Genomic DNA, 15800 nt, shown 5'->3' with positions numbered 1-15800 from the left:
CGTTCCTCCGAAGGGCGAGCAGTACATTGCGCGGTGTCCAAAATGGCCCCCAGGAATCTTGTGGATCTGGAGGGTTGCAGGACTGACTTGCGTTCGTTTAGCTGAAGGCCCAGGTGACGGAACAAGTGGATGCAAGTTGAAACAGCTTGAGTAGTTTCCTCGAACGATGGAGCCTTGACGAGCCAGTCGTCCAAGTAAGGGAAAACTTCCAGGCTTTGTTTTCGAAGAAAAGCTGCTACTGGTGCCAACACCTTGGTGAACACTCTTGAAGCCGACCGAAGGCCAAACGGAAGAACCTTGAATTGGAAATGGCTCTTGCCCACTGTGAAGCGCAGATATTGTCTGTGAGCTGGGTGTATAGGAATATGGAAATACGCATCTTCCAAATCCAGGGACGCCAAATAGTCACCTGGATTCAAGAGAGGAAGAATTTCCTGGAGAGTGACCATCCTGAAAGAGAGCTTGACGAGATAGGTGTTGAGCTCCCGGAGGTCTAGAATGGGACGCCAAGTCTCTGTCGTCTTCCGCACGAGGAAGAACCTGGAATAAAAACCGCTGCCCCTCTGAGAGAGAGGTACCGGTTCTATCGCTCCTTTGAGGAACAATTGATGGGCTTCGAGATGGAGTAGTCCCAGATGTCCTGTGCGGATGGCGCCCGGAGCTCTTGTTGGAGGAAGATCTTGGAATTCCAACATATGGCCACTCTCTACAATATTGAGGACCCACCGGTCCGATGTTATAGATTTCCAGCTGTTCCGACAAAGGGATATCCTGCCCCCCACTGATGTGACTGGGAGGGGAGGAACAGTAGGAAGAGTCAGGAGGCCGCTATTGTCGCTTGGTGTTGTCACGTCCTTGACGGTTCTGATGGCCTCGCGGAGGATGGCGAGAGAAAGACGCCGATTGCCCCTGTCGCTGATTTGAGTACTGGGATTTATAAGACTGTGAAGGCTGAGAGGAATATCTCTGCTGGTTTCCTCTATACGATGAAAAACCTCTGCCACGTGCGCCCTTAAAGGGGACTTTACGGTAGTTGAGTGACCCCAAGGACTTCGCTGTGTCCGTGTCCTTCTTTATATTCTGCAGGGCATCATCCACGTGCTTACCAAACAGCATGTCTCCATCGAATGGGAGATCCAGGATCCTATTTTGGACCTCCTGACGAAACCAGGTGTCTCTTAACCAGCCCTGGCGACGTAGCACTGCGGAACCTGCTAAGGCTCGAAACGCCGTGGAAGCAATGTCCATCGCACAGTCGATAACCTCTGCGGAAGACTTCTCCCCTTCCATCAGCACCCTCTTGGCCTCCTCCCTTGCGGAGTCTGGTAGTTGTTCCACGAAGGGTTCCATGTCGCACCACATCTGGCGGTCGTATCTGCCTAGGATGGCAAGAGCATTTGCCGCTCTAACAAGTAAGCTGGCCATGGATGAAAACCTCTTTCCAACATTATCCAGAGGTCTACCGTCCTTGTCCGGAGACGTGGTCAAAGGTGTGGACGGGTTCTTGGATTTGCTTTGGGAAGCCTGAGAAATCACTGAATCTGGCTTTGGCTGGCCAAGAAGACAAGCTGGACTGCCTTCTGGAGCCTTATACTTCTTTTCCAGTCTGGGGAGAACCGGAATAACCGTGGCCGGATTTTGCATAATCTTCATACCTTCCTCCCATACATGCTCAATGATAGGAATGGATTTGACAGATCTCCTGTATTGTTCCTTGAAGTCATAAAGGAAAAATTCCGATTCCTTCCTCGTAATCGGCAGTCCAAACCTCTTCGCTGCCCTTTCCATCAGGTTATGAAAACCCCCTATATCCACTGGAGGGGAGATAGACGTATCACGACCAGCGGCGTCCGGATCTTGTAGCCCACTGTCACCTTGATCCAAGTCTGGGTCTTGCAATGGATCAATCAAGGGATTCACCTGTACAACCTCCTCATCCGAAGAGGTATCCTGCTGGACAGCATGAACAGGTCCGTTTTCCGAAGTCCGGACCCGGACCATCGGTACCACCGGTGGTGGCGAGAGGGGCACCACTGGTAACGGAGGGAGAACAATAGCCGGATGCACTTGCGACTGCATCTGAGGTGGAGGTGGTGCAGACTGTACTGAAGGTTCAGAAGGAAACCTTTTTCGATAATCCTGTAGCATCATTTGTAGATCAGAAATGAGCGAGGAGGGCATGGCCACCATGCCCTGTCCCAAACCAGGAGGGCGCCGCTCTTCCGGAACATATGGATGCAACTGTTGGCCACCTGCATGTTCGTAATACTCCTCCGTGTCCGTCTCCTGCATCTTTACATTTAAGTCAGAAGGACTATAGGCAGCACCATAATTGTCATCATCCTCATCCTCATCCTCCTCAGATTCATCATCCAGAAGCATTGTTGGTGGATGTGAAGAAACTCGTCGCGGAGACGTCATCTCCGGCGTAATTTTCATCTTCTGGATTGGAAAATGCATTTTCTGACCCGTCGACGGTCTCGTCGACAGTGCCGTCGTCGACGGTGCAGCAGTCGTTGACGGTGTCGCCGATGAAATCGTCAAGGGTACCGCTGTTTTCGTCGTCGTCGGCGTAGTTTTCGTCGTCGACGAGGCCGTCGACAGCACCTTGCCTGCCGTCGTCGACGTGGAAGACGTCAGCGTCGACGAACTCAGAACCTTGAATGTCGACGAAGTCGTTGACGTGGAGATCGCTACCGCCGACGAGCCCGTCGACGGAGCCAAGGATACAGCGGGAACTTTAGCAGATGTAACCGTCATCGACGTACCTGGTGTTCTCGTCGTCGACGGATGCTGCTTTTTCTCCGGCACAGATCCTGGAGTGACAGAAGAGTGTTTGTCACTGGATTTGCTCTTTTTGGACGGAGGAGAAGGGAGGGCAACCTCCTTTTTGTCCTTTAGGGCTGTAACCACTCCAGCAGCCTGTCCCTGCCTCTCCTTTTTCACTTCCGTGAGGAGATTGAAGGGGACCAGCCCTCTCAGACCTGTCAGAGATCTTATGAGGGGCCTGTAGAGGGGGCTCAGATGTAGAAGAACCAGGGGGAGACCTACCCCTCTTCCTGGATCTGTGAGAGGAAGCAAAAGATGTGGAATCCTCCTCATCCGATGAGAGCACCTCTTTCCGAGTCTTCATCTTCTGAAGCCAGATCAACAGGCGGCCTTCTCTGTCACGAAGAGTTTTGTTACAGAAGGTTCTACAAATCTTGCAATCTGTGGCTTTGTGGTCAGGATATAAGCAATAAATACAATTGTCATGCTTATCCTCCACAAAAAGTCGTTTTTTCCCACAAGAGGCACAGGCCCTGAATAAGGCCTTCTTCTCCTTGTCAGACATGTCGAATTTTAGCAGAAAACTTGAAGAAATAATCAGAAAAGTTGAAAAAACTGAGCAGAGCTCAGTGGAGACTCCTTAGCACAACGTGCGGTAGAAAAATCTGAGGCTCTGAGCTCTTTCAGGAAGGTTCTATGGGGTGAGGCTGCTCTGATTGGTCCTGGCAAAAGTTTGGTCTCTTTTACAAAAAGAGGGTGATAGGATACAAAATGAGATGAGGCCTAGGCCTATTTGTCTCTTTTGTTTCTATGGTTTTTTATACTACCGAGGCTCCCATTCCGACGACGGGGAATGATACAAAGCATGGGAATCTATGAAAGTTCCAATACTGGGGCAAACTGTGGGTGCAAATCCAGGGGGGTACTACATGTGCCACTTCGTATGCACCTCCATGCCGAGGAGTGCAGGGGGCCCTGCTAGGGCCGCCTTAGTTGGCTCTCCACCAACCTTTTCATGTTGGGCTCCCTGCCATGATATGGGTGGTGGGCGGACAATTTGAAATATGCTCGGTAGTGCAGCAGCGGCACTGCCTGCATATTGCTACCCTGCCAGCACAGCCTCCACTGCACAGGCTCCTTGATCCTGGCAAAATAATATGGGTGGACCCGCAGTGTGGTGGTGGGCGGACCGCCACCACGATAACGGCAGTCATACTTATAATCAGGCCCTATGTCACTGATTGTAAAATTAAATAGAGAGAAATGGCACTGCATTATTTCAGATGCTACAAAATGTGTAAACATATACAAATCTAGAAAAGTGGTCATCACACCCCCCTCAGGTGGCCACAGATAAGCACAGAACTATTGGGCCTCGTCCATTGAGGCTGGGGTAATTTGCCTCTGATGTCCCAAGATATGTCATACTCTGTAACATGAGCCAAGCACATCTCCTTCAGCCCCTCACTCTCAGTGATAGTACTGCAAGAATTACTGGCTTCTCTGGAAGGTAGCAAGGGGTGTTTCAAGCTCAGGACTCAACAATCATTAGCAGAGCAATAATTTGAATGTTCAATCCAGTGCCTATCTTTGTTAAAAAGAAGGTACTTTAATACGCACAGAGAATAGAACACTACACACTACATCATAAAGATATGGGCTTTTCACTGGGGTGAATACATTAAGTCAGAGTTTTAGCCTTTTTAACTTAATATTATTTATTCAAGATTTAAATGCTTGAATATATGAACAGAGGTCCAACATACTGCTACATACATAGTCCAGTACTTAGGCCCCGATTCACAGAACTAACTTAATACAAAATCCTAAACTTACTACCATTTTGGTATTCACAGAAGGCACTTACTCATTTTGGTATTCACAGAAGGCACTTACTCATTTCGGTATTCACAGAAGTTAGGAGAACTAACTGCCTTCTGTGAATACTGAAAGTCTTAAAGTTAGGATTTTTCTCAGTTTAGGAGTAGTAAAATTAGGACTCCTAACTTTTCTACACCTAAACTGAGAAAAATCCTATCTTTAAGACTTTCGGTATTCACGGAAGGTATTTAGCAGTCCTAAAGTTAGGAGTCCTAACTTTACAACTCCTAAACTGAGAAAAATCCTAACTTTAAGACTTTCGGTATTCACAGAAGGTATTTAGGAGTCCTAAAGTTAGGAGTCCTAACTTTACTACTCCTAAACTGAGAAAAATCCCAACTTTAAGACTTTCGGTATTCACAGAAGGCATTTAGGAGTCCTAAAGTTAGGACTCCTAACTTCTGTGAATACTGAAATGAGTAAGTGCCTTACTCCTAACTTCTGTGAATACCGAAATGAGTAAGTGCCTTCTGTGAATACCAAAATGAGTAAGTGCCTTCTGTGAACACCAAAATGGTAGTAAGTTTAGGATTTTGTCTTAAGTTAGTTCTGTGAATCGGGACCATCCTGTAGTGAGGCACCAGAAACACTCAAACTTCCTAAAGATTTGACAAATACTACGATTTTGACAATGTATAATATTTCAATCTAAATTATCATTCCTTTCACAAGTAGTATCACATTTGCTCATTGTTACTATTTGTATTATGTGTAAATCATTAAAGGTATTTTTTCAGACTAAGCTGTGCAAGCTCTTAAACAACATTTTATAGCTGTTCTACAGTTGAGGCCCTATTACAGGATATCTGACTGGCAAACACATTTTATAGCGCTGATTAACTTTTGGTACAATATAAGGAATCATGTACCCCTTCTGAAATACACATGGACCAGTAAACTACTTCCATAGGCACTATCTCAAAAATTGTGCTGTCCAAATTTGCAGATAATAGGCTGTGCAATATTGAACAAGCAGTCAAAAACATAAATGCTGTGAGCTGATTTGAAATTGTCTCTTAGCTGCACACTAAATTCCCACAATCCAAAAAGTCAAAATATAGAAAAAATGTACATGAAGCCGTCCCAAAAGACAGGCTGATGAAATAATACCTAAAGCACACCGAGAAGAACACTTACACAAGGATACAGGATTGCATAGGACAACAAAACAAACTTTCAGAATTTCTAAACAAATATTGAGGAAAAGTAAACACATTGTAAACAAGGAACTGAAACAGATTCTGTTTGTTTTCAATGGTAGATGAGGCTTCCTAGTACATATTAAGTATATTGCCTGATAATGTAGGCAAACAAAACGATGAACTTGAGAGTTCAACTCAATTTTGTAAATTATACACATTAATGTGACTGTACATAGCATCCATGCTGTTGACCAACCTCTTCCCTTGGCGTTGGGCCAGTTGAAATGTGATTGGAACAACAGCAGATAAAAAAAGTAGTAGGTTAGAGAAATTACCAATTGCTACAATGTTTTCCTTTATGTCTTAATTTGTTGCTATTGTAGTATGGTGATTTTATGTATTGTCAAAATAACAATTTTTCCATGTGTTTTCATCATCTTGGTGGTGATTAAAAAAAAGCAAGAAATATAAAACTAACATTATTTTAATATACAGGAAACCTTTACGAGCTAATGCATACATGCATTGCATATGTTTTAAATGCATAAACAATTTAATGCAGCATGCAGTTTTTTTATCAGTAATACATTAGTATTTTGCTTAGAACGTAATTCATTACTGCAAGGAAATACCTATATCTGCTTTCACCTAACATACACCAAAGGACAGAACACATATAGGTATGGAATGGAGGAGAATACTCACAGGAAAACATTATCAAATGTCATGTAACGTTCTTCCACGAGCCAAGCACCAAATCGAAAACAGCCAGCGTAGGCAAAGTACATAATACCCTGAGAAAGTGCAAATGTTATTCCATAGATATGGGCTTTCTTCACAGAATTCCTTAAAGAAATAAACAAAGAATGTAAGTCATTTGGCAAAACCATTTTTATTTATAAAATTGTTAAACATAAAACACTAGATGCAGTTACAGTGTGGCATATATGTGTATTATTTACCTGTATGGCCCAACCAAATTTTCTTCATACAAGGATTCAAATTTTCTTTCACGGGTCAAAGAAACAACTGTTCGAATATTTTCAACAGCATCAATAGCAATCTGTAGAAGAAAACAAGTTGTTACTATGTGCATCAATTTTTAGCACTGATGCACAGGACAGGGCAGCTAGCAGGAGTTGCTCTGAGATCAGCTTTACACACAGCAGGCCATGATAGTGCACTGCTTAGGAAATTCAATTGCCCTTTTGACCATCGCTCAAATGAAGGTAGTTCGCTATATTTAGATCTAATCATAACCAGGTGATACAGAGAAACAATCAGATTTGACATTCCTTTTGTAAATACCTAGCAATATGATGAATTTTAACTAAAGAAATTGGGAAACGTTTAGCCTACAGTATATTAGAAAGAATGACCCAAAGAATAATCCCACAATATTTCAACTGCAACGCCGATAGATGTTTTTCCATGTGTATCTTATGTGTGTGTGGCTAAACCATTGGCAATTGAAATTCAGCTCAAGCTGTAGTCAAATAATTTTTTCCAGATTCTTAGACATCTCAAAACATGAATTATAAACACAATCTGCTCATTTGTACAGCGATTTCAATAAAACATCTTCATTTATTTGAAACCTATGTGTTACATCTGCCATGGATTGTTTAATCTCAAACTGTTTAAAGTGTGGAATAAGGACAGTAAATTTCCTTTCAAACCAAGGAAACTATTGCTTAAATTCATGTTCGTTGTAAATACTTTATACAATTATGGGAGGAAATATTAAGGCAGGTCCATGATGAGAAAATAGGTATACAATGATAATAGGAATTCTTGTTGTTGCATTGCTTGGATATAAATCTTTTTGGAACTACAGCCTCACAAAACTGCCGGATAGCCCTCCTCTACATACTTTCTATTTACAAACTTCTATTGCAGACGCTAATCATCTGATCCCTTACTTAACTTGTGCATCTGAGTCTTTATTGGGTCATCAATGGTATAAAGGTGACTTTACATGCCATAACGTATCTTTTTCATTATCGTATGTTATGGAAATTCAAGGTCATGTGGCGCATAAGCACATATGAGTAGTTGAAGAAAAAACATACTAATAGGTGGTCACCGAGCATGTACTTACTAAAAACAAAAGCCAATGTTTTGAATGAAATCAAAAATGTTTTTATTTTTAAAGAAAGCGATAAGCACATTGTTTGTAATAATTGAGATTTTCTACCCAAAATAAAAACCTGCACAGTATATCCTTAGAAATACAATCAAAAGACTGCATTTCCAACAAAAACAATATAGCTGATCGTTTAATGATATTTGAGGGTGAGTTACAGAGGCTTATTGCTGTTGTTATAATTTAGTGCCAGAAAGCACGTGCTGCTACAACTGGTATTTCATTACACTGGTATCGCTGCTTCATGTCCTGAGGCAGTCACTTCTGTGAATCCACGGGTTGATGACTATTGAAATACTTTCAGCCATAGTGACTATTTCACCAGCTATGATATATGTTCATAGCTCAGGAAGATTCTCATGGATGAGAAGTAGCTCTCATTTTAGGAGAGGTTAAAGATAACCGATCCACTGGGAAGAATTACAGAAGCATCAATTTTGTGAATTTGTGATTTCCTCTACAAATATATTCAATTCTTTCCCTTTTTGAGACATAACAAAGAGATATTTACAGGTTCTAGACACATACTAATCACATATAATGTTAGGAATTAAGCTACTATCTAAATACATTCATGGCGGTTAATACTTGCATGACATTTAATATATACCTTTCCAGCTAGCTCAAGTTCTTTCTTGTCTTTCTTTGCATGGCCAGCCAACATTTTCATTTGAATGAGACCAGAAATGGCAAGGACCGGCACAATAGCTAAGATGAGTAGGGTTAGCTGCCAGCCATAAACAAATGATATGATTACAGCTGTTCCCAAGTTGGCAATATTCTGTGCAATCAAAGCCAATCTGGAGCCAGTAGCCTTTGAAGGAAAAAAATCAAAATAAGTCATAAGTAGTTTTTGGGATATGGGAAGCTTATCTAGCTCAAATATTCAATTTCAGTAGAAATGGCATAACCCTAAAAAGAGTTAAAGAGTGTATATACTTTGCAAATAAATTTGTATCATTCAGTTTAGCACTGGATTCAAAATTTAAAAAGTTAGGAAAATGAAAAGCAAGTTAGCAAGCAGGATGTTGACATTTCTAACACAACTAGTAGAAAATTGCATCGTAACTAACATTATACCCTGGATAAGAAGATTACAAGTGTCCCTGACAAAAACACATTAAATTGTTGCTAAAAGTGTAAAAGTGTGCACAGTACAACAAAAGAAAGCAATCTATGTTATATTGATTTAGGATTCAAACTCGCCTACATAAGTTGTCCTATTTCTCAGATTCATTATGTATTTATTTATTTAAACATCAATGTTACATTGTTCAATGTTCAGAACAAGCAAAGGAAATAGGCAGCAACCTGGCCACAATGTGTAGTGTAACTGCCAACGTGGAATGTAATCAGAAAAAAGAAGGATAGCATACACGTCATTTGGAGTTTTCTTGGAATTAGGTGAGAATTTATTTTTTGCTTTAGGTTCCTCTTTTTGAAAACGAATCACTCTTGTTCCTTTTGGATTGCAATGTCCTTTATATAGCTTCTATTGTGAATACAGCCTAACAAAGAGTCATCTTCATACTTAAAGCACTATCACACTACACTTTCAGCCTGATTCATGAAGCTAAATTGCGGGCGCAATAGCTGCGAAAATGGCATTGCGCCCGCAATTACCCAAATCGGCATTCATGACGAAAATAACCAAAGCGCTAAACACAGATTGCGAATTCGCTATTAATTTGCGCCAAATCACGGAATTAGAGAATAAAGTTAGCGAATTCGCAATACTAGCGCAATCGGAATTCATGAAAATTCTCTAATAGCGAAAAACCTCAAAATCTCCATTAGCGCCGCGCAAATTAAGGACAACCCAAAGCAGGTGGTAACCATAAAAGAGATTTGCGAAAATTTTGAAAAACTGTTGGCCAATCAGGAACAGGGACAGGGCTGACCAAACACACATAAGGAGACACAGCAGCAGCAGTTGGTGTCTCACAATGCCAGGAATGTACATGGTGGTCAGGCGGCGAAGGCTACAGCGAGCAGCACGGAGGAGACGCAGAATACAGGAGAGGATATTCCGCCAGCGGATCACCCTGCTGGGACAAACCAGGGAGCAGATCTATGCGAAGTACCGGTTGAATGGGGCCATGATAATTCAACTCATACACGACCTTGACCCCCTGATGCAGCACCCAACAAGGCGGACCAATGCTGTGCCTACACATGTACAGGTATTGTGTAGCCTGCACCTCTTGGCCTCTGGTAGCTTCCAGGGGATAGTAGCCGCAGCAGGGGGGATATCCCAGCCCACCATGTCACGCTGCCTCCGGAGTTTTGTTGACGCAATGCTCACACAGCTACACCGACACATCAGATTCCCCACCAGCCAACAGGAACTGGACTTGACAAAGTTACACTTCTACAATGTGGCCCATTTCCCATCTGTGATAGGATGCATAGACTGCACCCACATTGCCATCTGCCCCCCAGCTGCGACGGAGTACATGTACCGGAATCGGAAGTCATACCACTCCCTCAACATACAGATGGTCTGCAATGCCAAGACTATCATAACTGACATCGTGGCCCAGTACCCAGGGAGTACCCATGACTCTTTTATATTCCGGCACAGCGGCCTCCACACACGACTGGCCAGGGGAGAATTTGGGGAAGGACACCTACTTGGTAAGTACACATTGTCAACAATTACACATTGCAATGATGTAGCTGCGCAGCTCAGGCACTCACCCTCTGCTCCTCACATGCAGGTGACAGCGGCTACGCCCTCCGGGAATACCTCCTCACCCCATACCTCAACCCGGCTACACCACAGCAACGGCGGTACAATGTTTCTCACATACGGACAAGGAATTGTATAGAACGGACATTCGGCCTACTCAAGAGCCGGTTCCGCATACTGCACAAGACAGGTGGGGCCATGTACTACAGTCCTGATGTGTGCTGCCGCATTGTGGCTGTCTGCGCAATGTTACACAACATTGCAACCAAGCGCCGGATACCAGTCGAGATCTCTGGCAGTGAGTCTGAAGGGGACGACCGTCCACCAGCACATGTGCGGCATGCACGCGGGGAGAACCCTGCTGAAGGACACAGACGGCGCAACCACATCACTATGAACAGTTTCTGAAGGCCACAATCCACTCACCCAACATTCACTCCTGCATGGCAATGTAAAAAATGACAGGAGGCCCATGTATGTAGCATGAATAAATATTATTGTTAAATCCACAATAATAACGTTAAGTATACATTCATAATATTGCAGCAGTATTGCGCCATACTGCTCCTAACTAGCCACTGGACATGCTTGTATCATCAGCATTATCTAGGCAACTTGCAAGGAACTCAATTGCGCCTCCGCCGCGCAGCCCCCAAACGACGCTCTGGCTCTTCCTCTGGGACGGCACGTGTCCCTGCAGTGGGCCTGGTGCTGCGGCGTAACACGCCAACCATTGAGGCAGACAAGCTGCTGGCACTGGAGGCGCACTCACTGGTGTCGTCCCTCCCCACATTGCCTTCACCAGTAGGATGGAGTGCCAGTACGGCAGTGGTGACCTGCTCCAGCACCCGTCCAACATCCTCGACACATTGTATCAGCTGCTGCTGCTGCGCCAGGCACCGTCGTGATAGCTGGGAGGTGGCATTCCCCATTATGTAATTTGAGCGGGTGTAGGCTGTCAGGCGCGTTAGGAGCTGCCGGTGGCGTCGGCGGGCGGAGGTGCGCTGCGATATAACTGCAGCAGTGTTGGCCTCCATGGCCGCCGCCATGCGCTCAACACTATCACCCACATTGGCCACATTGCGGCCAATTTTATGTAGTTGCAGCTGGATGGCCGCTTGCCGTCGTGCCTGCTGTTGGTGAATGCGTAGCATCCGGCGCTCAGTGCTCATGCCTGGCTTGCGCACAGCCATCCCCCTCCTGCTGCTGTGTGATGTGTCATGGTGGGAAGCCCTGACATGGCTGCTCTGCTGGCTGTCCACAGTGGGTGTGTGCACAGTCACCGCAGTTGATGCACCAGAAGTAGTTGGTGCCACGGGTGGTGGAGTTGTGCTTGGCAAAGGTGCAGCACCTGATGGTGCTGAAGCTGTTGGTCTGGCCCTGCCTGCAGGGTTAGGTGCAGCACCTGATGGTGCTGAAGCTGTTGGTCTGGCCCTGGCAGCAGGGTTAGGTGCAGCGCCGGATGTTGCTGGCGCTGTAGGTCTGGCCCTGGCTGCAGGGTTAGGTGCAGCACCTGATGGTGCTGAAGCTGTTGGTCTGGCCCTGGCTGCAGGGTTAGGTGCAGCGCCGGATGTTGCTGAAGCTGTTGGTCTGGCCCTGGCTGCAGGGTTAGGTGCAGCGCCGGATGTTGCTGGCGCTGTATGTCTTGCCCTGGCTGCAGGGATTGGTGCTGCCAATGATGGTGCTGGACCTGTTGGTGTTGGCCTGGCTGCGGTGTGTGGGGCTACGCCTGATGGTGCATGAGGTGTTGGTGTTGGCACCTCCTCCGCATCCTCTTCTGACTCAGCGATCTGCAGCATGTCGCTGTCGCTGCTGTAGTCGCCGCCACCTGTGAGGGGAATTGGACTTACATTAATGCCATGTATCTGTCACACGTACAGCTTAGCGATAGCTCATTTTGGGTTACGTCTGGCTGCTTTGGGGTTATTTTACATTGTTTTTTTTACATTATGGGCAGTGTACATGTCCGACATTGCTTGTGGCCATGATCTCATGTGCATTGTTTGTATGACTTGGAATGCATATGGGAGGCTATAGGGCCATGGCCATTGGTAGGGGACAGGGTCGCAGTCGCATGCCACTTACCTTGGCTGTCTTGGCTGGGTCGGGATGAGTCCAGGTTGGTGACACCTATGCATGCCTCTGTCTCGAGGGTGTCCTCCACGCGGTCCTCCATGGGGGTATTGGGAGGGACAGTAGGGTCTCCGCCCCCAGTACCAGATGTCTCGCCCAGCCTCTCTGCCACCCTTTCCTTGGCACGACCTCGGAGGTCGTACCACCTCTTCTTTAATTCGTCCAGTGACCTGTGTGTCACGCCCACAGCGTTCACTTTGGCAGAAATTCCTAGCCAGATGCGACGTCTCTCCATCTCTGGCACCCTCCGGGAGTCCTTTCCGAAGAGTTTAGCGTGGTTTTCAACCACTCCCTCGATGAGGTGCTCCAACTCCGGCTCGGTAAACTTGAGCTTTCTCTTGCGCCCGCTGTCACTGGGCCCGGGTGCAGACTCCTCGGACATTGCTACTGTCGCTAAAGGGTGACTAGCGCTACTTTGGAGGTGTCCCGGTAGGAGCTCTCAGTTTCGCTGCAGACTCGCGGTCAGCCTCGCAGTTCAGAATGGGTGTGGCAACTGGCTGCTTCCTGGTTGCGACGTCATCACGGCGCTCGTAAAGCGACTTCCCGTTGGTGAGTTCTCGCTACTGGCGAGATGTCGCAAATGTGGATTTGCGTGGCGCTAAATAGAGACGGAATATCTGGGTTTTTGCGACTTTTTCGGCGATTTCATTTTCTCGCTATCGATTTTAGCGCCCGTGTGCGAATCGCTTAGATTACTCGCTATCTATGATGAATTCCGATCTGCGCCTTTCCATTTGCGATTCGCTGTGATTCGCTAGTTGAGAGTCGCTGTTTCCTTTCTTGATGAATCAGGCTGATAGTGTATAATCCTGGTGTTGTTCTAGGCCCTTTCTGCAGGGTGATCCCAAACGTTTTGCCTGTTGCCCTCCATTTTTGCTGAAATTTGGTTTTGTTGGCCTTAGGACTCTGTGCACTTTACCACTGCTAACCCATGTTAAAGTGATTGTGATCACTCCACTTAACATAGCACTTAACAAGCATCCCGGGACTGGCAGCAGCCCTCATCAGCCAGGCTCGCTTGAATCCAGTGACACAGTGAGCCCGGGATCCACTTCTGGGAATACTGGCACACTTAGGGCGAGAGAGCAAACGACACACAGATTAAGGGCTGAATGCATATCAAATCAAACATTCGCCCCCAGTCAAAATATCTGGGTTAAATCCATCATTCTTTTCCTCATCATGCCACCCCAGGTTAGACCCAGTCTTGACCCTGTTCCTCATGGGAACAGTTGAGTCCGAAATGCCACGCTAGGTCCTCCCTGGCCCGGAAACAAGCATCCTGGCCACCCACTGCTGCCACAGTTGTACACAACCCGGGAATAAAGTTTGACAACAAGCTATTCTTTAGCTCCCAAGTGGATAGTGTGGTAGGAGTGTGCTTTGGCATTCTTAGATTCTTTAAAAAGTTTTTATTCCTGCTCTACTCACATTGCCAGAAGTCAGTAATTCAAGCTCTCATAACCTTTTGCCTGGATTACGTCAAAGTTCTATACAGGGGCCGCCCAGCAATCCAACTTAAGAGACTCCAGTTGGTGCAGAATGTTGCAGTCTGACTACTCCTAGGGCTCCATAAATATAATTACATTTGTCTGCACCTTAAGGAATTGCATTTTTTGACAATCCGTGAGCGGGTTCATTTCGAGGGACTGGTGTTTGCCCATAGAGCCTTTTTTCAGTCAGGCCCCCGTTACCTTGTTAATAGAGTTATACACTACCTACCAACGAGAACTTTGCCTTCCTCTGATTCTTTTTTGGCAGTGGTACCAAAAACCAAAAGGAAGAAATGGAGCGGCTCCTCCTTTAAGGTTGTGGCCGCCTCTTGCTAGAATGCTCTCCCCTTGATCTGAGGGCAAGGCCCTGAATGAAGGTTCCCTTAAAGACAGACTTAAAACCCAGCTGTTCAAACTCTCTTTGTGAAAAACTCCTTATGACTAGTGGTTAACAGTTCCTAGTGCTCTGGCACTCTTAAGTAGCTGTGTGTTCTACAATAACATAACCCAGAACTACCAGAGTGATTCCAAAGGATAGTTTTCTGGCCTCCTAATCAGAGCCACAGGGACAAGACACGCTTCCACTATCTTGAACCCACACTTGGAGCCAGCCTGGGGGAGTCCTGAACCCTCAATTGGTGTCCCTACAGTCCAGGACCTTTGGTTGTGATGCTCAAAGTGCCCGATAGCCAAAATCCAAATCTTAGGACTTCGATGTTTTTGGCTACAAACTGCTCTGAGAATTGAGGGAAGACCGGGACCAAACTGCTCGTCGATCTGCTCAAGGAGCATCGCTGGTCTGCATGAGTTCGCGGGTGCTCCCTGTATGTTGTTCTCTGCAGCAGCAAATCCTGTTCAGTGATCTTTCACCCAAGGGTTATCTACCATCCTATAACTCGTCGGCTATAGTCGCCTACCTCATCCCGCTGGAGGTTTTCAAATTCCAGTAAAATGACTACGTCCGAAAGCAGAAATCTTCTCCGTGACTACATCCAGCGGCTTCTCTGCGACGCTTCTACCTCGGACACCGTCTGCAACAATGCCCCGCTGAACTTTACCTACTCCCCCCAAAAATTATTGAAAATACTTCTAAACTCAGAGGTAGGAGCTGACTGGGGCTAAACCACCTCAAAAAAGAGAGAGTTCACCCAAGAAGCCAGAAAGGACTGGGTAGTATAGACAATAAACAAAATATGTTTCCTTTCTGTGCTATTCAGTTAATTACTACAGTGATACCTAGATCTTCTAGTTTCTAACATTATGCAACTCCAGACAAGAATACGTAATAAGGTTCGTTTGTTATTTTTATTAAAATGCTCGTATTTTCATATTCATAAAAACAAGATTCATCATATTAAAATAAATGAACATAGTCCTCACTAAGGTTGATTCAAACAATTTTGATACAATCTTTTCCCTCAATTATTTGATGGACCATGTCTACTATCTAACATACAATATTATCATACATAACAAATAAACACTCATTTTATATAAACAAATTAAAATTAACACAATACAATAATAGTCCTCTTGTCGACGCG

The 15800-nt window shown here is 45.3% G+C and overlaps 1 protein-coding gene across 1 annotated transcript in view; it reads right to left on the bottom strand.

Moving 5' to 3' along the window:
• The window catches only part of ABCB1 (ATP binding cassette subfamily B member 1), a 562371-nt gene that overhangs the window by 60536 nt on the left and 486035 nt on the right, over positions 1–15800 (bottom strand). Inside the window, exons 21-23 of the mRNA XM_078663595.1 lie at positions 8549–8752; positions 6755–6855; positions 6498–6638 (exon numbers count right to left, since the gene is read on the bottom strand). Of these exons, the coding sequence (XP_078519721.1) occupies positions 6498–6638; positions 6755–6855; positions 8549–8752 (446 nt within the window). The remainder of the gene's footprint in view (positions 1–6497; positions 6639–6754; positions 6856–8548; positions 8753–15800) is intronic.

Source organism: Lissotriton helveticus, chromosome 10 (assembly GCF_964261635.1).
Source record: "Lissotriton helveticus chromosome 10, aLisHel1.1, whole genome shotgun sequence".
NCBI classification, from domain to species: domain Eukaryota; kingdom Metazoa; phylum Chordata; class Amphibia; order Caudata; family Salamandridae; genus Lissotriton; species Lissotriton helveticus.
This window is presented reverse-complemented; position numbering and strand designations above follow the sequence as displayed.